This window comes from Ammospiza nelsoni, chromosome 1, assembly GCF_027579445.1.
Source record: "Ammospiza nelsoni isolate bAmmNel1 chromosome 1, bAmmNel1.pri, whole genome shotgun sequence".
Lineage (NCBI taxonomy): Eukaryota > Metazoa > Chordata > Aves > Passeriformes > Passerellidae > Ammospiza > Ammospiza nelsoni.
In genome coordinates this window covers 122,166,270-122,190,839 of record NC_080633.1, presented here as the reverse complement: position 1 = coordinate 122,190,839, position 24,570 = coordinate 122,166,270, and the positions used below count along the sequence as shown (strand labels likewise).

General features: G+C 36.7%; 1 protein-coding gene across 5 annotated transcripts in view; it reads left to right on the top strand.

Annotated features, from left to right (window-relative positions):
* STAU2 (staufen double-stranded RNA binding protein 2) overlaps window positions 1-24,570 on the top strand; it is a 171,170-nt gene that overhangs the window by 106,628 nt on the left and 39,972 nt on the right. For 3 of the 5 annotated variants that reach the window (XM_059474256.1, XM_059474238.1, XM_059474247.1), the window contains exon 13: window positions 2,659-2,772. The exons of the other annotated variants lie outside the window; for them this stretch is intronic. In XM_059474256.1, the coding sequence (XP_059330239.1) occupies window positions 2,659-2,772 (114 nt within the window). The remainder of the gene's footprint in view (window positions 1-2,658; window positions 2,773-24,570) is intronic. 5 annotated transcript variants of the gene reach the window in all.

Sequence of the window (24,570 nt, the reverse complement as noted above, 5' to 3'; positions counted from 1 at the left end):
TTTGCTGTGCTCTGCCTTACAGGATATGATATTCTTGAAAGAGTGTTATAGATGTTCAGATTCTTCCCACACTAAGTAATAATAGCATGGACATAGAAACTGAAATATTTGCACCATGCTGCTGGCCAAAACCCAAGAAGTGTTTGCTGCTATTTGAGCTATTTGATAATTATTTGACTACTATTATTTCTCTCTGAGTGCCTTATTTGGACATTCTGCTCTAATAGGTAAATAAAAAAGCCCCAAATTTTGGCTTGTTGAGCAAACTTGAAGGGGAAAGGAATAATGTAGTTTAAGAATGTAGCAACTGGACTGATAAATAACAAAACAGGATTACTGGGAAATTGCACATACGCATGCCAAGTGTAGAAGTCTGAATGTTTCTTCTGACTGCACAAATCTGTAGACTAGAGAGATCTGATGAAAGGACAAAGTCTTATTTGTTCCTATTTAAAGTCCAGTCTTTTGTGTTTTATATCACTATTCATATCATTAATATAGAAAGTGTTTATTTTGGTTTGGCTGAAGAGCTTCAACAGAGCAAGAGATAATTAGAAAACTGTTGTCTGAGAAATTCCAAAATAATGGCCTTGATACATTGAGATGAGGCCAAAAATGCATAATGAAATCCTTTTGGGAAAGTTAAGCCTATAGAGATACCAAAATTCTGAATTTATTGCCATTTCAGTGTGGGATTCTAAAGGGGATGTGAGTCAAATCTGCTATTGCAGATAGTAGTGTCATGAAATACTGACAGTTTTTTCCTCTGGCTATCTCCTGTTCTTTCAGCTTGTTAGTCATTCTTTATTCCAGTGGACACTAGTGAATTTTATACTCATATTATTCTGACAAAAACTTAACTGACAAACATGCTGCACAGCTCAGAAAGGGCCATTTCCCCATTTCTAGATATGTCCTTTTCTTGGTCACCAGATTTTGCTTCTTTTCTGACGTCCTGTTTGCAGCACAGGACCATCTTCTTGATCTTTGCTGCCCCATTTCTCACATTGCATTCCCACAACACAAACTCAGCAGAAAATCTACTTTGCAACCAGTTGTGGAAGCTTGATAAGCCTTTGTCATAACAGTAGTCCCTGACATTTAAAGGACTTCAGTTTATATTTGTCAGCCAAATTTCATACCTTCATACCTCTTTCAATTAATCAAAGTTAAACCATTGTATATGTGAAGGGGCCTCTTGTGGTTTCTAAGTGAGTAGTATGGCTTTTCTGGCAGAGAGCCACAAGCAATTTAGTAGGCACATAATGTGGGGGTTGAGAGGAAGAGAGACAGGAATAATCCAGAAAGCTTTAAGAAGGGCTGAATGAAATCAGTATTTCTATACACAGTACAAGACTTTCACATTCTGTATCTTACTTTTGGCCACAGCAAAACTGTTTTGATGTGTTGTCAGTAAAGTAATTCTGGAACATAGCACCAACTTGATTTTCCCCTTAATCAGTTTTTCACTGGTTTTGCTTCAGTTGAAGTATTCCCAATTTCCACCTGTGGCAGAGTTAGGCACAAGGGATTTAATACACAGTTTACAATTTTTATATTGTCACTAAACTGTTTCCACAGGAATAAACTTAATGTAGTTCCTAGTTGTCTTCAGAAATGGCAAGATTTATTTTGTAGCCTAAAAGTCAGGATGAGGCTTTAGCATGTACCTTTTGCCTGAGAGCCATAGAGCTGTAAATAGATACTAACATAAAAGGTCTGTCTCCAGCAGAGCTGATCTCTCTTTCCAATTCTGACAGGGGTCACACAGTTGATGTAAATTACCACCATAAACTAAATTCCACCTCTCCTGTAGAACAAAGTGCTTGATCTGCCTGTCCAGAAGTCAGGAGCTATGCAGAGCACTGTAATATTTCAACAGTTCAGCATGAGTGGCAACCTGTTCTTAATAATGAAATGCTAGCAACATTTAATTTCATTTTGTTTCACCATGTTAAAATCCGTCCTTTCTTTAGAGGATTTAAAAACCATCTGAAGGGAACCTGAAGACAAAGAGAATAATTCAAGTAGAAGCACTATCTTTCTCTGTATTTCATGCTAGTTCAGGTTCAATATACACATCTTGATGCCCACAGGGAATGAGTTACATTTAGAAAAGGATAGTCTAGACATCTCAAGAAGAATGCGATTTCTCCATTTTATCTGTCGTTTTGATTCAATTGTTGTATGTATCATAATAGTAATGTCAATAGTGTTAGTGGATTTTGCTAGAAATGAAATTAAAATAGGAAAAATTAAACTATTATTGGCAAATTTTTCGAGGTTGTAATGATTTACTTGGGTGTTTTATAACTAAGCTACAATATGCTCTAAGAATGACATGTAGGTTGGAAACTTTAACTTGAAGCTAGATTCTTATATAGATATAACATCTTGAATTCAGTCTGAAAGATGTCAGAATCTGAAGAACTCAGCACTTCAAAAATTATGCAACAGGCATATCTTGGAAAATTGGGCCCCAGTTCAACATGTGACTATCTAGACTATTTTACACACTCCTTTTTTGATATTAAAGATGAATTCAATGTAAATGTCTGGAATTCTTCTTACAAGCTTGTTGGAAAGGGACAGTATTGTAGCATGATTCCCTTGTGCAAACCTGGTGTTTAGCAGATTACGTATGTTATTCTGTTATAGGTACACTACAGTGATAGACAAAATGGCAAAGAGTGTTTGACCTGTTTGACACTGTCTCCTGTGCAGATGACTTTCCAAGGTATCGGGAGCTCCATTGAAGCCAGCCATGACCAGGTATCATACCTTCACCCCCACTCTTGTGATTTTATTAATATCTGGTAAGGCCAGACTGTCAGCGTTAGTAAATTTAAAAATTTCGACACATTCTTGTGCTTTTCATATGGCATGTTCTTGTCACAGGGATTTGCCTCTCTTGCCCTACTAAAATCCTGATTAGATCTAAAGAGTGAAATGAAAAGGAGACAAAAGTAAATTGCCTTTTACATATTTTTAAGATATATTAGGAAAGCCTGAAGAGCTTGCTTTGGTTTTAAAGTCAGATGTAAAGTTTCTGCAAAGGTTTTATTTGCTTTTATGTGTGTATCAGGTCTTGTCTATCCTATTTTTGTTAGAAGATTATGAATAGTTGGAAAAGCAGAGAGATGATGCCATCATCTCTAGCCATCATCTGTCACAAGAAACTGGTATTTGAGAGGGGAAAGGCATTTTTAATCAGACTGTGTAAAACTTCCATTTTGTTTGGCTGTTGCTAAAACATTTAATTCAAGCTTCTGGCAAAAAGCCTGAAGAAAAAAAAAAAAGGCTCAATGTTAATAATTTATCACCCTGTTGCTTCAGATGGGAACTGAGGGGGACTTCCATTCTTCTTGTCTTGTCCTCCAGCACTTGTACGTATAAAAGCAAGACAAGACTTTGATACTCTGAAAGTATTAAAAGCAAAAAGGAAACAAGCAGAAGAAAACATTAAACCAAACCTTGCACCTTTCATATCTTCAGTAGATTAGAAAAATTACCATTTTTACTTGCCTTTACAGATTATCTTTAAATGATACTGTGTTCACATTTGCTATACATTTTATCAGACTCTATGCAAGATTCTCTAAGAAAAAAAAGGAAAGCTGCCTTAAGAATTAGCAGAATTAGTTACTTTTAGGGAAAAGTTTGGACACCCTTAGCCATATTTTTGTTTGGTGGGTTTTTTATTGAAAGTTCCTTAGTTAGTTGTTAACATAAACTAAGCCCATTAGTTATTTACATGGTAACATGAGGATACTTCCTGCCCTTAAGTGTTTGGTGTTTTACAGTAATGGAGAGCTGTGGTAAGTCAGACCATACTTTGACATTCAATTCTCATTTCATCCAGCAACTTGTTTATGCTGCTCTAAAGCTGCTCCATTTTTCTTTCAGTAAGGATAGGCTTTTAAAATATCGTTACAACACAAGTACGATATTTAGACATTTCAATGAAGTTAAGGTGGTCCCTGTCAGTTTGGTAACAACTACATTCTGGGCTACCAGCCAGCTTGGCCTTTGTCTTAGCATTTATTTAGGCTAGAGTATGATATGTAAACAGAAAAGAGACTCTGTAAGCAAAAAGCACATTTAAGCCATCTGAATAATTATATATTTAAGACCTCTAAATGAAAATGTTGTATTGAGCCTGAAAAGTCAAGCACCCAGAAATTAGGAAATTGCAGATTATGTGCATCTTTAGTTTCATCCCAAATGTACCCATTCCATGCTCCAAATAGGATATTCTTCTGAGAAGAAAAAAATTCTGTAAAATCACAGATAAAGATTGTATCATAGCATATTCACAAATAGGTAGAAATAATTTTACTTGGGCCATTATGTAGCTGGAATTTCTTCATCTTGTTTCAATTTGAAGTTTAAAAACTGTTCATAATTGGTTTTAGTTACGTAATTTTCCACAGGGTTCTTAAAATGGAAAGATAAATGTTTTGTTATTGCATGATGGGGTGGTTGTTACTGAACCCACATCACTTGTGCAAAGATTTCTTTTGAGCCAAGAGCAAAAGAAAATAATAATCTGAAAGCCAAATGCCAACCAGTGTCTCACAAAATAAATCCACTCACTGGACAGGATGCACAAATTTCTGCTCACGGCTTTCCTAAGTGTCAAAGGAATTTCATTTGCTGGGTAAGAGGGGTGCTGTTGATGGGTTGTGTTTGATAAGGGGGTAGCATGACTAGATTAAAGGATCATTTTCCATCACCTGAATAAAAAGAGCAAAATTAATCATTAGCAAGTCAAGGCACTGGAATTAATAAATTAATGACAAAAATAGGGCTATTAACTAGAAGAAACTAAAAGAAAGTTTCCCTTTTCTCTGTTGTTCTTATTGCTTGGTATGTTTTTTCCTTGTTTTCTACAATTTTACTCATAGTAGGTTGATTTGATAGTTATTCTTTTAAAAATAGGAGACAGAAATGGTGCACCTTTGTCAAACTGAACTTCATTTTTAAGTGTCAAATTAAATAAGTGCAAGATAACTGCTTGCTATAAACCTTGAATTTTAGAAATTCTTCTTTAACTTTTGTAATCTGTTACTTTTAGATCATGTCTGTAGTATTTTATGGCTATTAGGATAGACTGATCACTTGGAAGGCTGTGATTTCAGTGGAGGGATGGTGATTTCTGCCTCAGTAGGGAGGCCTGGCATGGTTTGACATCAGGAACTGTTGGCTTCAGTGCTTATGAAGATAATTTTTCTCACATTCATTTAAAAATATTGATTCTATAATTTCTAGAGGTTTTTTATGGAACACTTTAGGAATGAGACTCTGGAATATTTTGGTGGAAAAGGGGTGAAAAGTGATGTGTGAGAGTATCTAACAAAAAAGCTATATACAGATTTGTGACTATATTGTGGCAGGAGAACTACAATAGTGTGGTACGTGGCAGCTGATAAAAAAAATAGAAATGAAAAGGAAAAAAAAGGAAAGCTATGCTGCCAATGGCATCTCCATCACTGTAGAATACCTTATAGATTGGGCTTGTCTTTTGTAATGTGTCTCCCTACTTGTATCCAGTGGGAGATTTGTTACCCAGCAGATACCAAAGTGCTTACAATCCTACATGAGTACATTATCTGGCTGTTTCAAATATGTCAAGACTTGACACTGCAGTTTTTCAAGTCTCTTGCTCTTTTCCTGTACTCTGTAGGGAGTTTTCATTCTTTAGATTGGTCTAGCTTGTGATTTTAATGAGTTCAAATATTTTCCCCACATACTTCATCTGAGCAATTTCAGATTAATATAAACATATCATACTGGTACACTAATTAGTGTGTATTTCGAATGTCTGATTGACAAGGCATATCTCATTTGGTCATGAAGCAGTATTGTGGAAGCAATTGCTGATCTTTCACTTTTCTTTTGACTAAAAGAAAAAATGGGAAACATTCCTAGAGCACTACTGCAGTCTATCCTGCCACATGTTTTGCTAGGTTTTGCATTCAGGTATACCAACCTCTTTTATAAAAATTTAATGGGGTTCGTATTTTTTTTTCCTGAATGATTTCTTTCTATTTTTTCTGTTTCCCGTTACCTGACTATAACTCTAAAATTCTCTTTCCTTAACAGCAACTATTCTTTGGAGGTTTTATTTTTCAGTAAAATTTAGTTACAAGTAGCTATTAGTTAAAATTGTGACCACTTTCTATTGATTTTCTCAATAAAAGCTGAGTTTTTCCTTAATGGTAGTGAAGCCTGGCATTTTTTACATTGCTGTGGGAGTGGTGACAACCTGTTCTCAGGGCTTATGATGGACTTCAGGCATATATTGTAAAGCTGGGGAATGAATTGAAAGTTAAAGTAACAGAAAGGAAGTCCAGATAGTTTTTTATTTATATCACTGAGAAAATTCAAGATATGAAAAGTAGGAGACAGAAAAGGGAAAAATTCATAGATGGGAGGCTATATAATCAAATATAGTTGGAATGAAGCAGAAAACTAAGAAAGTGCAGGGAAATGGGGCAGTGAATGTCTGAAGGCCATAGAAGAGTGATAGAGAAAGTTAGAGCTAAGCAGAAGGGGTGATCAAAAACCCCACCAAAAAAAAAGACATCCACACTGCTACATCTCAAAGTACTAAAACCTGAATTTCTTGTTACTGCTACAAAAAATATCTTCCAGTTTTAGTGAACTGTGACACATGAAGAGTTCTTTGAATTCTTGAGTGCAGGCACACTAAGAACTGTAAGTTAGAAGTTGTAATGCTAGCAATTGTAGGAAACGGAGATTTATGTTTTCCCTGAAGGACTCTAGTCAATATCTTAAATTTGTTATAGATGCACTCAACAAATATCGCTGGGTTCACTATAATGGCAGCTAGGTAAAATTTGATGCCCTATGTCAAGCAAGACAGCCTGTGACATATTCTTAATCTTAGAAGTGACTTCTGCTATGAACAAGCCAATGTCAAACTCAGCTTCCATGTTTACATGTATCTTTTAGAAACTTGCAATGTTACCATCTTTAGTGTCTTTACAATAATTGTTTTTCTGGATGTTACTGCTCAGAGTGACTGAGTGCTTTGGGGTATCACAGTCCTGTGGTTGTCATAGCTGTGAAAGAATAAACATCTTGGGTGCATTCATAAGGCTTACTGAACAGCAGGCAAATTGAAAGTATGAACATTCATTTTAAAATGAAATTATTTAAAAGTCAGTGCTAGTGATGAGAAAGAACATCTTGGGCCCATTTTGAGATTTAGCATGCTTGCCATGGAGTACTCTGCCTGAACAAGGAAATTTTTAACTCCAAGTAACTTAATGTTCATTGAGGAGTGACCAGGTCTCTACTTGAATTTCAGGAGGCAGATCAAAGAGCAATCCATTGTCTTAAAGTCTCATTGCTTTAATACTTTTTGATGATTTTGGAGATTTTAACCAAATGCATGTTTTTTGGAGCTGTCAATACTGTCAATCTGTTTATTACTGAGTTCAGCTGTTTACTTCATCTAATTGTACTGTTAAAGTGATATCAATGAACATTTTATGCCTTTATTTTTATTCCTTGCTTTCTTAATGTTATCCATTCTATTTATGTTGTATATTAGATTGTAGTTTTAGAACTCTTCTGCACTTTGCAATGCATAGAACCGAATGCTTTTATTTTGCAGGAAGATACCTAATGTTTAATGTTATATTTAATCTTCCACCAATAGCACTTTTATTTTCAATTATAAAAATAGCTGGAAAGAGAATGAGCAGGGGCAGAAATTGTAGAAGTGGGAGAGCTACTGATAAGATAGAATTTATCAGAGAGCCCAACATGAAGAGGATGTACTGAAAAGAAGATGCCACACTCAGCAGTTTCAGAAATCACTGATGGAAAGCTTGGCAGACAGCAGTGGTGAGCAAACTGAAATGTGTTGTGTATCAAACCATCTTTGCTGGCCTGCAAACAGGCATTTCTCAACAGGGTTAACAGACATTGGGATGCCCAGATGTGAGCAGCTCCTGGTGGCATTTGAACACAGAAGGGCAGAAATAGTTCTCAAGGAGCAACAGAGAGGGGTGACAGGCTCAAGGGTGCTTGGAGCATTAAGTTTTGAAAAGAAGCTCCACATCTCTGTTCTGGTCTCAGAATTGCTTGTAGAGCATGCTCAGGAAGCAGCATCTAGGGAATTTACAAAAGCCAAAATAACTAAAGGTGTCATCACTGAGTATGTGAAGGATAAGAATTTGTCCAGTGCTGTAACCAGAAAAGATAAATGGGGTTGTGTTTTTTGTTAAGATACCTTTCCAGGTCAGAAAATCAGATGATTTACTGGACGCTACATTAATTACAAATTTATTTTTTTTGTAACGAGAAGTTAGTATTTTCTAGATGTTGAGATTTACTTCACAATGGATTTTTATGTACTGGACATGGTCAAAAAATTTAAAAATGTCAAGGTTTTCTTTAAAAAAATGGATGTATCCTTTTTTTGTCTTTTTCCCTTAGGTGATGTTATATGCTTCATTTATCACCTCATTTTTACTTTACTTACTGTAAATGCATTTATCATTTCTTTGGGGTGCCTTCTTCAATAAAATGATACAACTTCAGTTTTAATAAGCAAAAATTTTCTAGCAGTTTTCCCAAAGTTTGGCAATTCCATTACAGCATCAGGACTTCCACCTGATCTTTTGAAAACATCTCACACAAGTAGGTCTCCTTCTCCTTCAAGGAGGGGGCATCAGCATGACCACAGCTGAGTGCCCAATGCTCCAAAAGAGCCAGCTCATGTAGGAAAGAAATTTAAACTGCTTATGATACATAGCACCACATTTTGCTTTTCTTCTGTTCAGTCTGCTAGGTTGCTGCTGCAGTAAGGAGCCATCCCATCAGGTTTTAGTTAGGCTCACTGGACTGTTGTCTGCTATTTGATATTTTTCCTCATCTGTTGTGCTCCCCACGACTGTGTGTGGAAGTACTGGTACATTCTCTCCGTATTCTTCATCTTCTGTTTTGCATTATGTCAGTCTGCATGTACGTGACAGAACATTTGCTTTTCCCTGGCAGCTGCTAAAGTTTTCCTTGATGAGCCCAAGATCAAATGCTTGTATTTGTTCAGGAAGTGTAATCTTTAATTTTCAAAAAGTGGGTTACTAATTAACTGCTGAATGGGAAAAAAATGCAAACCAAGGCAAGCCTATCTTCTTGCCAGACTCTTTCAGTCCTCTCATTCAGGGCTTCCTGAGTGGATTTCCAATGTGACTGCTTCTTGCTGAAGATGCATAATAGGATTTTTCAGTGCTCTGTGTATGCATGTTTGTTTACACAGCAATGTCAGCAGGGTATGAAATGCTTCTGTTGCAGTCTCTGCCTATCTTAAATGCTTGGCATGTAACTCATAACTAATGACAAACAAAGACCATGTATATTTTTGGGACTGTCTTCATCTGTTGGGAAAACAGAAAAGAACGCCGGAATATTCTCCTGACTGCTGTTGTTGAGGTTTAACAAGAGTGGTGAGGTTTCACAGGATCACACAATGGTTGAGGTGGAAAGGGACCTCTGGAAATCACCTGGTCCAAGGTCCCTGCTCAAGCAAGGCCACCTAGAACAGGCTGCCCAGGCCATGTTGAGGCAGCTTTTGAGCATCTTCAAGGTGAGACGCTGCCTTGGTTGTTCTTTCCCATTTACTTCATCTCCAGTCCTGGCTGCTTCCTAAACTGCTGTGCTAGGTGCAAGCAAGCTCATTGAGTTGGGCTGATCCACTGGGCCTTAGATAAATGCCAGTGCTGAAACAAGGGAGACATCAGGACTGCCCACGGAGAGGAGAGGAGAGGAGAGGAGAGGAGAGGAGAGGAGAGGAGAGGAGAGGAGAGGAGAGGAGAGGAGAGGAGAGGAGAGGAGAGGAGAGGAGAGGAGAGGAGAGGAGAGGAGAGGAGAGGAGAGGAGAGGAGAGGAGAGGAGAGGAGAGGAGAGGAGAGGAGAGGAGAGGAGAGGAGAGGAGAGGAGAGGAGAGGAGAGGGAGTGATCTCTTTCCACAGCAGCAAGCTGTTGGCTCAGATTACCCACCTTGTAAAATGATGTTTAAAGGGAATGAGGCAAAAATTAACTGTACAGAGAAGTTAGTTTCTTGTAGAAATGTTTGTCTTTAGTACCCTTAAAGCTGTTCACTGTGCAGTAGCATGACCTGGCACAAATAGGAGATCGGGAATGGCATGTGGAGGGAGGGAGTGCAGAGCTGTAGCAGCCCTGACCTGCAGAAGTTTAGCTGTTTTGGAGCTGCACCCTTAGTACTTACTTGCATTAAAATACCTTAGCAAGCTTTCAGTGCAGTGTAACATGTGGAAGTGGCAAGAAAGGCATTAACAACATACAGTGAGCCAACCTTCCATGGACCACAGGCCAGCTGTTCACTGTCCTAAGTTTGCAATCTGTTTCTGGTTTGGTTATTTTGCTGTTACTTTAGGCTCAGTTGGACAATGGTGGAATGTGAAAACCTTGAATTTTCTTGCTGCTGTGTCTGTTAGGAAAGGGAAGAAGCTTAAAAGGGAAAGGTATTGGAGAAGTTTGGAAAAGCTAAAAATGTCAGTTTACTGCCTTGTCACGCTTCAGCAGGAGATTCAGCCCACTTGTATTATCAAGAAATCTAACAGATTTTTCCCTGTCAGGGAAAAGCACAGGGAAGACAACAGAGGTAGGTTCTTCTCCTACTCAACAGCTAAAAATGGATAGGCATACACCTACTGGACAGAAGATAGTAACAGAGATAGAGGCAAAAATCAAGTGGGAGGAGACCCACCCCCAAGTAGCTTGTCTTGCAGTTGGGATTGAGAAAGCTCTAAGTTTTTTCATTTAAACCCCTGACAGGCAGCATTTTAATTTTAATAGTTTTGTCCATTTTAATTTCTAGGACTGGTAAAACCTTTCAAAGTTATGAATTAAAACTAACACTCAGTCAAAGCCCAGCTTTTGTAGGCACCTCTATTTTAGACAAAGAAAGACATTAGCAATATATACACTGAACTTTGTTGCCCACCCAGTGCTAGCTAGAGTTGGTCTGTGGCATTTTCCACACACTACTCAAAGAAATGCTATGTCTGTTTGGTGATTTGTGTTTAGTCACTTGTCATTCAGTGAAGTTGCTTAACACTCTAATTATATAATTGGCATTTCAAGTTACATTTCCTTAACCATTCTACAAGACAAAATAATGATTTGCACATGTGGCATCTGAAGAACTGTGCTTTTGCCAAAATTCTGTTTGCCACCTAATTTTTCCACTTCTCTTGAAATAATATCCCATGGCTGGCATTATGCATGCATCTAGCACAAATGAAATTTCATCGTATTTGGTTTGCTCAATCATCATACAACCCCTTGATCTACACAGTGCAAGCAGAAACTAAATTTGACATCCTACATCCCTTCATTTCAAGGATTCATTTCAAGAAGCCAGAATCTTGTAATAAATGCTCTGACAATAGACTTAAGGGGAAATAAATGAGGTCAGGACTCATAAGTAATTAGTAATTAGTAACAGGTAATTTTGGAAGTGTGAGCACGAGAAAGTTGTGGAGCAATGTTGACTGAGGAGCACTATGATTAAACTCAGTTCTTAGACATCTGTGCTTTCTTCCTTGGAGGCTTTTTTAAATACCTCATCAAGAAAGAGCTGAAGACTTACCCTGGCTTGATGACTAATGGTTTACCTGAGAAAATTGCTTCACTTCTCTTTTTTATGTGCTTGTCATTGATGCCCTGATGGAAAGTGTCAGACATCTGAAGGGAAAAGGTGTTTATACTCTTCCCTATAGCTCATTTAACATAAAATCCAAGTCTCTCTATCTGCTTCCAAAGTCATTACCTGTACAGGTTTTTTGTAGTCACACTGGGTTTCTAAGATCATTGAGTCAGAACATCCCACTGTTTGAGACAGGAAGGAGTCACCAACCTACCTTCTCTTCAAAACATGAAATGTTCAATGTCCTTACATGGTACAGGAGTTTCTGTATCCCCAGAAGCTCTGTATGTACTTGTGCCCTCCATTTCATAGCCCTTACAGACTGCCTTTGTTCCAATGCTAATGCTTCATTCCAGCAAGATCCTTCACATATGCTAAATGTAAGAGTGCTTCCAAGTAATTCGCTCTCTCAAGGATCCAGGACTTGAGATAATAAACACTAGAATGGAGGTATCAAGCAAAACCAAAGCAGTGAACTCTTAAGTTAAACTTTAAATTTTATCAATATTTCTTCATATTCGTTCTTTCCCATCATAAGAGAGACTGTGAGACCTAGTTTTCCACAGATCCTTAGGGCTGTACAAATAATTGATTTTACAGTCCAAAATCTCCTCTCTCATCCTTTATCCCCTCAAAAAAAACCCCACCAGTTCAAATTGGTCCAAAATAAAGAAAAAAATGCTTCTAGCCAAAAAAAATAATTAATTTTGTACTTGGGCATTTGTAGTGAAACTAAGAACATGGCTGAGATTTACAAAACTGGTGGGAAAGATGATGAACTATTTTACCAGTAAGCTCAGGGGTTCACACTCTCGCGCAAGATGCAGAGGATGTAAGTTTTGTTCTGTCCTTGTCCCCACAGACCATGAACCCTCTTTAGGAACCCTTCTTATGCAACAGAGAGTCACAACTGGGCAGTCCCAGGAGCACAAAGTGGTAACCACAGAACAGTCCTGTTTTTGACTCAATGAACAGTTTGCTCAATAGAGCTGCATGAGCAGAAAAGTTTGGTGGAATTCTTATTTGATATTAACTCCTTTGATCTGAATAATGAAAAGAAGAGTTCTTATCCTGCTGGGAGTTAAAGATACTTAAGCTATGATTTTTCACAGTCTAGTATTGACCATCAAGTCAATGGTCTTGATGGTCTTGATAGTCTTGATGGTCAATACTTCTTCCCCTTCAGTTTTCACCACAAGTGGACAAAGCTAAAGAAACTGTAGCAGGTAACTTCTAATTTCTAAAGGTATTTACAGTTCACAATGCAGAATATCCATCCTGAGTCTGGGAGCAGATTTGGCCAAAGCAAAACTGCTCCTTCCAATGTATTCCAATGTTTCCTGGAGGAATATGCTTGCTCTGCTCCGCAGCCAGCCCCATCCCTGCCCCGGGGAGGTATCCAGCTGGTGGCGGCATTACTCAAACCTCCAGCCTTGTGCTCCTCTGGGTGGGAGTTGCCACATGGACCCGGAGCTGACACTGCCAGCTCAGGCTACAAAAGCAATTTAAGGCAGTAGGAGAAGTTCAGATGAAGTCACCGTGCTCCCCAGCAGTACTTGGAAAGTCTTTATCTTCCTCCCTTGTGTATTTCTTCTAAGCATAACCTGCTGAAAAAACAAAATCTTTCTTTCCTCAACATTCAGCTCTTCAGCTGTCTGTAAAAGAGCTTTACATTTGTTTCAGGATATTTAAAACTTGGTTGCATGGCATGGATTCATAAAGGGCATTTTGGCAGCTGCTGTTGCTGAATCTCTTGTATCGGCTGTAGATAAAGCAAGGCAAGTGCCAAAGCCTCAAGTCTCTTATGCTGATAGCAGTGGAGCTCTGAGCAGTCCCTGTACCCACCATGTCTCAGCCACTTAGATAAAAATAACACCTTTTGCTGATACTGGTTACAAGGCTTATCCCAGTAATGGAAAGGTTTTAGATGGTTTGTGAGGCCACAGAACGCCTGTTTAGACATTTCTTCGAAATATTGGGCTGTTCAGCAAGTCAGTCTTATTTCATACTCTGTCCTAAATATTTCCTGCTTCAACATTGTTTTGAATAATTGGGGTAGTTCTTTCTGGCACAGCATGCTGAATGAAATTATGAATTGAGGAGATTTTTATGTTGCTGTGTTTGATTCAATACTCCATTGTCATTTATGTGAGGTGGTATAATAATACACTACCAGTCATTTAGTGGGGAGCTGGGCATACATGAACCTTTGTGCCTGTGAGTGGGGCTTCCCAGGGTGCCTCAGTTCATCAGTGCAGATAATACTGCAGAACCTGGAGCTTGATTCTGGAATGCCACAAAACAGGATCATTCTTCCTAATTAAATAAAAAATAAAGGCTCAATGTATAGAACTTTTTATGGGCATCATGTGTCTGTCCATGCTTGTGAGAAAAATAATAGGAAAAAAAAAGGGCAAAGGAATGTTTGCCATAATTTTATAAGCTGCAAAATAATGAAGCAAGAAGATGTGGGTTTGAGAGGGAGTTAAGGACATTAAAAGGAGGCCTCAAACATTGGCTTGATCCAGAAGTGCTTAAAATCCCATTTGCCCTTACAGAATGAAAATACTAGTGAGGAAGTCTGACATGCTGGCAAAGGCACAATTTAGACATGTCAAACTACTTTAAGATAATTTGAAAGTTTCTTGGCCCTCATTTAAATAAACTGGATCTTGAGTTTTTTGGAACTCTCCTGATAAGTAACACTTAAAACCCTTTTGATCAAATACCCTTTCTCAGGCAATTACATGTTCTTAATTTAGAGGCCAGTTCAAAAGATTGCTTGTTACCTTCATTTAACAAAGGTTCAAGTGCTGCAGTTTTCTGATCCTTTTAAAAAAGGCAAGCAGGGACAGTTTGCACAATAAAAGTTCTTTTTTATTCTCAAATTAATTATTTTGAAATATCTCACAGATTACATCAGTTTCTTCCTTGCATTCATGTTGCAAGATGGCGAGTATTGTATATTGTTAGTGATGCATTAAATTAGTTGTTTACATTATAAATCTAAACATATTAGAATCTTTTGTGTTTGTCTTCAAAGATTCCTATTCTAATAAAGCTTTCTGAAACAAGTAAGGTTGTCTTTTTTGTTTAGTTTATGCATCAGTGGAGAACCTAAAGATTTGTAGCCTCTAGCCATCCCCGTCTGTGTTTAGTAGAGTGTAAGGAAATTGTGTTTTGGAAAATATATATTATCTTTTCATATAAAAGGGAAAGTTATACTTTTAAATAAATTATTTTTCATTTAGAAAAGGTAACACCTGAGACAAATGTAAATGGAAAGAGTCAAAGTTTGTACTCTTCTCTCAAAGAATTTGTTTTGCTGCAACTTTTAGTCAGAATAAAATAAATATGTATATAGCACTGAAAAATAAAGATCTTGGCTGAATCCTCCCTATTTTTGATGGCTTTGTTCACTCTTTGGGTCAAAGTGTTTCTGAGTGTTAAGTGATACAAGACCAACATTCAGAAAAGAACATTATTTAGGATTTTAAAGAAACTTTGCTGTTTGGACACAGTTTTGCTCTATGACAAATGTTTAAACAGAGTTGTATTCAAATATGAAAAAGAAAATCAAAAGCTGGTAGCTTTAATATGGCTGGAGCTGCTTGGTGAAAGCAATTTTCACTTTTGAGGGAAGTTCATGACTGAAGTTTTAGAAGCAAAGCAGCTTCTCAGAGAGTCAGCAGAGCAGCATGGCAGTGGGTGTCCACACTTACCCCTTAAAACAATCCTTTTCAGTGCAATATGTCTTAGTTCTTCATCTAGAGAAATGACTGCTCTAAGATATATATATATATATATATATATATATATATATATATATATATATATATATATATACACACACTTACATATATACACTTTGACTTTTTAGGTCATACTGGTCATACTACATCTGCCTTATGAATCTGTGTTTTAATATGTTTAGACATACATCTTCCTATCCTAACAGTGTTGGCAAGTCATGAGTAAACAGCAGGATTTTATTTACCTGTCAAAGCCCCAAATAACTTGCATTAAGCCAATGACCAAATAAAATGTCACAGCTATACTTGATAGCATCTGGAGGGAAAAGTAGCAAGCTAAGTGTTAACTTCAGAATCAGATTATTTTCTGTGTACAAGATATGCCTTTTAGAATAACATGCCAAGAGCTCTTCATATCTCAATAGCCTCCAGAACATACACCAATATAACAAACACTGGGTTATAGTAAAACTTGGGAAATGTGACAAAATAAGCAGTGCAGTGAAGAGAACTGTACTGAAACCAGTTAAAAAAACAGGAAGGATAGAACTTGATAAAATTATGGAAAATCTTAAGGAACATCTAGTTTCAGATCATGACAGTGAGAAAAGTGATAAGGAGTAAACTGTTCTTTTTCAATAAGCTTTCAACTTTGGACAAAAAAGCAGAGTGATTGAAAGGTACCAGAGACTTTTGATTAAATAAAGCAGTAGCTTTTTAAAGTGATGTGTAAAATTATAAAAAAGATAATATATTATTTGCCTGAAAGATTTACTTTTAATGAAAGGAAGCATGAGAAGGTATGGAAACAGTCTGAAATAACAGCCTGCCAGAAATTGTTTCAAAGGTTATCATCACTTGCTTAGTTATTTAGGCAAGATGTGTTCCCTCAGCTGCCTAAGGACAGTGCTGTGTGTAACAATGTAGTAGCACTCATCTGAGCATTTTTAATAAAGTTAGAGGTTAATCATGAGACTTTAAAAGTAATACAGACTATGAAACAAAGTCTCAACTACAAATCAAGGCCTTGTGAGAAAAATTAAAAAGTCTATGTTTCAAGTATACCCTCTACTTCTGGACTTCTGATTCAAGATACTTTATGCTACAGTATTTATTAAAAAAAGCACACACAGCTTTTAAAACACTAGTTCTTTCAGAAATTCTGGCTAAATGTCCTGATCCTGTAAACATTTCTGTATTCATGAGGTCTACATATGAGGTGTTCCATTAGGTTACCATGTGATTGGTCTGTGCAAGGTGCAGAGTCTAAAATGCAAGTTCAGCTGGTGTGAGTGGAGGTTGATCTGAGGTGAATACTAAATGCAGCTCTATGGTCTGGGGTTAGGATCCCATCTTTGTTTTGGCTGGGCTCTTTTCTAAGTGCTTAAGACTAAACCACCACATCCCTGAACACAGTGATGTAAAGAACTGATGCTCCTATAATTATTTTTTTTAAAGCCCAGGGCACGTGAAAGCTGCAGTCTCCAGCTGTCTCATGATTTTTATAGTAGAATGAGTAATTTATATTTTGAACTCCCTTTTGCTCTTTCTATTATTTTTTTTTCAAAACATTGTAGCTGCCACTTGCATGCCCATTGCTTCCAGCTGGACAAAAGTGACTGAAGTGGAAAATTTTGTTCACAGTTGTAAAAAATGAAGTGATGAGAAGCATAGAAAAGTAAAGGCTCATTGTTGAAATCACAGGAATTCATGCTCCTTGTCCTGAGAAGAGATATGTGGCTGGGCTGCGTCTTGAAGATCAGTGTCTTTTTTTGAATAATGCCTCTTATTTTCCTCCTAAACCTCCCTCCTAAAACCTTGCTCCAGATCACAAATCATTCACAACTGAGAGAGCAGCAGCCAAGAGTATCAAAGACTGGTATTTGACTGATGGTTTGATCATGAGTGCAGTTTTTAGGGGGATGGTCTTTATCAGATGGAAGAACATTCTAGATTGTATGTTATGAACTTCTGCATTTGCAGTCATCAAGTAGAAATTGGGAGGTAAACAAGCCAAGTTACTAGCTAAAAGGGGTATAACCAGGTGCCATGCTTTGGTTTCTGTTATATTAAGAAGTTAGAATGTCTTTTCAGGTTGTGAATTGGACAGTGTGAGTAACTGGTGTAGTGGCTCTGGAATCTTGCTAAAGACAGTGTTTCAGAGTGTGCATCTCAAGTTTCTATTCCACTCCTTGTCTGGCAGAAGAAAGAAAAATCTCGGTATCACTCTTACTCCTCTCTACTTTGGGGAGAAGTTGTGCACCTTTCTTCTAATCTCATCTTCCTCTACCTTTTACAAGACCTTGGTTTTGTCTTTGATACTCTTAAGACATCTCCCAGCAAATCTCTCTTGTTGTAGGTATTGCAGGTCCACTGTCAGGTTCCCCCTGCCTTGTCTCATAAGCAGAATAACTTAAGCTTCTTTAGTTTTCACATACAGGCAAGATTTTACATCCTTACCTTTTTTTTCCAGAAAATGTCTGATCTTTCAATATACCTTTTAAACTTCAGAGCTTAGAGCTAAATGTGATCAAGTTCTAGTATATCAATGCCATCTCTGCTGGTAATAACACTTTTCTGTTTCTTGATATCATTCTGACCATGTGCCTAAACATTTGCTGCTGTAGCCTTTTCCTTACTTTTGATATAAATTTTTAATGTTGTCTTTTCTGGAATAAACGATCTGCATCTGAATGAGATGGAAGTTGCATCATTTTGGATTACCCATTGAAAGTTCCATTTGACAATGTTTATATGCCAATGTTAGGGGTTTAGTTCTTTTTTTATCAAGTCTTACTCTGTGCTTGGGAGAGAGCAGAGAATAGAGCAAGAATGCCTTATCTGTGTTGAAAGTAGGTCTTTAGAAATGAAAAATAAGAGTCAATTTCCCCTAAATTTGATTATTTCATGAATTCCATTCCTTAAGTACTGAAAGTAAAGTTCAAAATGTTAACATGGTGATATGATTAGGATGCTTTTGATGAATGTGGTTTGTATAAGGCTGGGCTCCCATTCAGAATCAATCAATCAGTGCCCAGTTAGTTTTCTAAGTAAATGTTGTTAAAAGCTGCATTTACAGAGAATGTATTTGTGCTCTCTAAATAATCATCTGGCATACTCTTTGGATAATATCCTTATGTAGTGTCAAAAATACAGAGAAAAGACATCTTAAAAAATGCAAATTTTCCTACAAATGTGCAGGAAGCAGCATCCATCTGAGCAGTGATGTTGAAACCAACTTATTAATCCAGTTCTATATCAAAATACTTATATAGCGTTGAATGTAATAAAATTATGAGTGTGATTAGAACAGAGTTCTTCCAAATTGCCCCAGAGCTAAAAAAAAAAAAAAGAATATATTGACTTGCTGTCTGTCTACATAGAAAGTAGTGTCTATATTTTATATTCATTCTGACAGAAATTGCAAAAATTTCTATGTCATTACAAAGCACTTGTGTGAGTGGTTAAAATTAATTCACAGGAGTAACTTGTATGTAAAATCACTCACTTACATAGCATTTTCAAGACCTGGCCCAGACCATAATTTTCTATCAACATACTTCAAATACCTTGTCACTGTGGTGCTTCCAGTATGAAGTATGCATCAGATGCAGAATCAAATTATATTTCACGTTTGAAATACATTTTAAATATTTTCCTTTGCTATAAATTTCTCCAGTACAATGTTTTTTCTGCTGAAATCTGAGAAGATCTCTTTAATTGTGTAGTGTTGTGTTTCAGTAATTCAAGTCATGGTGCAGGTGGTACATGCAGTTTACTGATGTTAGAGATAGTATTTAAACAACTCTATGCTCAGAGGTAGTATATCAAAAGTTTTTAAATTGAGGGTGACAGAAACTGGTGCTGCACTTTCATGTTATCCAACAATGTGGAAGAATTTTGACATATGGCTGGAATGATCAAACTACACCAGTTTTACTGTCTAACTTCATTTGATGTGCATTTCACAGATATTTCAAAATTATTAAGTTGTATACAGTCTTACAGTTGGAAAGTTTACCTTCCTTATGGAACATTTTAATAAAGTCTGATACAAGGGAGCTTATGATCTCAAAACATTACATAAAGCTGATATATTTTTTTGTAAATCTTCTTTTATGTTTAATTTTCAAGTCATGTAGAAGCTGTAGTTTCTACAGGAGCTGTTACTATAAAAGTGAAGCATGCTGCTACTAACCAGCCCACATTATTTTGCAAGCACACTTCTTCCATTGATACAGGAAGAGACTGGCCTAGAAATACAGAAAATTGCTTTAGCTCATTAGCATTTTGTAGACATATAATAGGTAAAATTAGAAAACAAAAGTAGGGTTAGGAAGCCCAGAGTAGTTTGGTGATACATTAGAACTTATATGAACTGTACAAGCTTAAGATGAGTTGTAGAATATTTACTGGTTTGTTGCTTTTTGATAGAAAAGCCAACCGAAGTTTCTTTAAATCTCTTTGTTGTTTTGCTTAATACTGATGTGACTCAAGGAGCATGGGGTAAACATAGATATGAACACTTTTTAATAAGGTAAAAATTGTATGTAATTTAAAATTTTCTGTGAACACTTGCATTTGTTCAGGATTCTGACATCTGGGACCCAAAGGACTTGATTTACTTCTGTAGTTGCCTGAATGTATGTGTCCTATAAAAGAAATTAGGATCTCAAAACTTAGGAAAATTAATTTAATTACAAAAATTACTGTAAAAAGTAATGATTGAAAGTTAGTTACATTAAAAATACCTACTTGAAAGTGGCTTCCTGGGTTTTTAATTAATTTTTTGTTGTTGTTGTTTAATTATTATGAAGCATATCCCTACAATTTTAGCCAGCATAAGGTATTTTATGTCAGCAATGCCTTTTTCTGTCTGACAACCAAGTGCATTATTGCACAGGGATTCACAAAGGGTACCTCACCACAGCAGCACTTCATAATATCTGACAGAGCAGCGAGTGATGGTTTGGTGTTTGCCATGCTTATCTGCAGCAATAACAAAGGATTAAAAGCTTCCTTGCTCCTGTGTTGCAGTCCCCATTCTTTCCCTGCTGGCTCACACGGGCGAGAGAGATGTGTTTATACCAAGCTCAAAGCTCAGCACAGGCTGGAGGAGGGAGCTGCTCAGTAAGAAGTCAATATATGTCTCATATAAGGAAAAGCAGCGTCCCGTGCCAGAGCCATTTCTGTTGAACAGAAGCCTATGGGGGAAGGATTATGACGTGTGATTGAGACACCTGTTGAGAAAATAGGCAACTATTGACAAGTCTGATTCATGACTGAGTGACTGCTCTGCTAGTCTTCACATGATCCCCACCGAGAGCGAGCCTCGACCGCCTGCTAAACAAGGGCTGTTTGAAGTTTCTTTTTAACATTTCCAAGACGTTAATTCAGCAGGACATCTCCACTGGGGTTCTCGATGTCACCAAATCAGCAGCTGTTGAAATCCATTCACTTCAGCATGAAATGTTTGCATAAGTTTTTTTCTTTTTTTCTTTTATTTGTGACAACAGCAAAGTAAATAAAACCCTAAAAATCCCGCACTACTCAACTTGTAGATGTGTGAGAACAGCTTCTGGTCGCAATTGTAGCTGCTAAGGCAAAATATTTATTTGTAGAGAACAATGACAATGAGAGTTTATTATGATACAGAAAAAGTACTGATTTTAGTAGACATTTCTGTCACATTTTTCTATGTAAACATTCAGTTAATTTTTGTGCCAGCTGTCGAACTTGTGTGAAAAGTGTTTTGAAATGGAATTGTCTTTGTTTTTCAATTCAAAAAAATCTTAAAAGTCTAAAAGCAAATGTTTCCTATTCTTTCCAGTCAGTAAATGAAACACTGTTTTTCGTGTAGGAAAACATTTCTATCTGACTCACATTTCCCTGAGAAAACAGCTTGTATCATAGAATTAGTTTAGTTTGAAGGGGAAACAGAACAAGGCAAGACATGTAAACATATTACAAAGCTTACTTTGATATTTAAATGCTTTTTTTTTTTTTTTTCATTTCCTGGCCATCTGAAAAAAGGTGTGGTGAATGTAGTCAATTGTAAATAGAAACTCTGTATTTTCAGTCAGCTTCATTGTTAAACCCGAGAACTGCTGACCACATATGAAGACTCCTCGTTTGAGCCATCCTTCCTCTGTTTATTAAATCTGTTAAGACTTAAGTGTATTTTTACAAGTTCATTAATGTATTCCATTCTCTCTGATGTATTTTTTCCCACTATTATCAGATTTCATTATATGGGAGGAATTATCAGATCAACCCATTATACAGCCGAGCAGCGTTAAGTCTGATTGGAATTTGGGCTTCCCTCCGTTTACAGGGGGAATATTGTGTAAATCAGACTCTCGGGTTTCAGTGGGAGGCACAGGGCTGCACAGCATCCATTTGTCAAGTTGATTGCACCTCAGCAAGGCTGCATTAGCTTGTCTTTGAACAGAAGTGAAATCCTATGCGAAGCTCCCCTTTCTGTCATTTACACTAACATCCATCCTCTTAAACCAAGGCCTCAGAGAAAAAACCAAGTGATGGCACAATATAATCAGTCACTCAGGTTGTCTGTCATCTGTTTTCTTAAGGAAATGACTTTTAAGTTAGTGGAGCAGAAAATTGAAGAAAATTAGCAGAAGGTTGTTGTAGAAGCAGGAGGAATTTTTAAAAATTACAGATGTACAGGAAGAAGCTCTGTTGCATAAAGCCAAGAGAAATGCAATTGATTCTGGTTTTTAGTTTAGTGTTATTATAATGCCAGTGTACCCAATAAGCAATAATTCAACTTTTAATGAGACTTTATTCATAAACTTGAATTGGGTTGTAAACGCACAATAAAAAGCTGGTATGCACATTTTCAGCTTTTATATCAGTGACTGTGTTTTATGATGCTGAATACTCCAGTAATTCACACTCTTTTCCCTGTGTCAGGAAACCTGCCTACATATCTCAGAAATGTTAAGCTGGAAAGGCTGTTGTAAATAGCTCTGGGAAGAAACTTGGAAGTTTATTGAAAGTCAGAGAACTGGCTTTTTACTTGATGAAAATGGCAGCAGTAAATAACAATAATTAGTCAAACCAATGCACAGCGAAACTTGTAGAGTACAACTGTGACAGTTGCTACAGGGTTAGAGGTGTAAATGAAGAGAAGACAAAGACACACATTTTGCGTAAGGTAAAAAAGCACCACATTTTAATACACTTCTTTTCCTCCCATCTTCCTAAACTCTTCTGTCCACTTTGGAGGTAAGTTTTTAATTAGGGGTACTTTGGTTTCACTTCAATCACTAGGAGAGTCGGTTTTGTCATGTGTATCTTAAGGGAACATTTTTCAGTGTGGTATTTTTTAAGGGTGGATTGTGTATGGCTATTTTAAGTTAGAGCAAAATAACACATTCCTAGTCTAAAATAAAAACAGTGAGTTCTTGCAACAAACTGGTGTGAATTTTGAATTTATTTAGTTATTTTGAAATAGATACGCCTTCTAACAGCTTAGCATGTAGTAAGTGACTAGCATCTGTCAAATGTGCTTCTTTCTTTTCTTTTCTCCCTTTTTCATTCTGCCCAAGGGAAAATGGCATGTGGTCTTTATTTGTTTATATTATGAAAATATAGTAGTTTAAATCTTACAGTGCAGTAATAGAAATATTACTGATCTTGGGTGAGAAACCTATTTTCTAATATTTCTTTTCCCCCATTTTTTTCTGCTAGAGATAGGGGCACAAAACCTCACCAAACAAGTCAGGTTATTAAATTGCTCCATCTTAACATTCCTTGGAAATATAGAAAAAGGTTACTATTTTCAATACTATGCATTGCATGTTCCTATAGCTTTCACTGTATAAGTTCCTATAACTATTAATCTGATAACAGTAGATTGAAGCTGGTTAATTTTTTAGTAATGAAATATTAGTATTTATCATGTGTCCCTTGAAGAAAACTTCAATTGGCTTGACAATCTTGAATACACTTTCATTTGAATAATTTTACTCAAAGACAGTCAGATATATAAGGATCTGCAGGATCAGAGCATAAATGAATCAATTTTTCTCTTAAAAAATAAATCTTAAACCATTTCAGAAGGAAAGTATTTTTAAACTGAGAATGTGAAATTATATAAAAAGGTAGAGAAATATCAAATGCGCTGCTCATGCAACTCACATTTCATGAAGATATATATTACTTGAGGATGTTATATGAAGATGATAATGGCTACATTTTCCGCTGCTTTTCCCTTTTAAAACTTAATGTTAACATTTAGGAATTCAGGATCTTGAGAGCACTAGAGATCAATCTTGATTCGTTTATTTTTCTTTGTTAAGATTTTGATAGCCTGGTAATGCTTTTGTTTGAAAGAGTATTCTTTACTTCCTCTTGTAGGGCATGAAATACTGTTACATCCAGCTCTTCCTCTGAAATAGTGCAAAACAATTTAGGTAACTGAATCTTTGATGAGGAGACCTGAGATTGAAAATTCTGGCATTTAATTGCCCTTTTACACATAATTCTTCTATGTTTAACCTCAAAGGTGATTAAAAAACTTACATCTTAATTGCATAGCCTCATTCAATCATTAGTACTTTGCCTTGAGGCAATTTATTACAACTTTATTTCCCTGAACCATCAATGAAGATGATGCTGAATTTTATATTAGCCAAATGTCCTTTTGAGATTAATGTGGCAATATAGATTTTATGCAAGCTTTTTCCGCTTTAATATTTGTGTTATTAGATTGGGGTTATAGGTATAGCACAACTGTTTGGGCAGTTTGGGGAATGCTGCGTGCAGTGCCTCAAGAACTGGTGCTGGAGTTTTATTTGAAAATGTCCATCTGCAAGAGGAAATAATAGCAGGGCATTCTCTGATGTGCTTCTCTATAGCTATTTTTAGAGCTTACTCACACAGAGTTTTCCCCAAGATAATAGTTGGACTGCAATTGTGAGAAAGCTCTGGGGTCAGATGAGTGAGGAGGTGAGCATCTGGGTGCTGTGCCACAAATGCCATTGTTAATGTTGGGCAAGTCACTGTAAATTGCACTTATCTTTCACAGTGGTCTTATGGAGGGTCCTACATTCTTAAAATTTTGAAGGGTTTCAGCTGTTAGGGCTG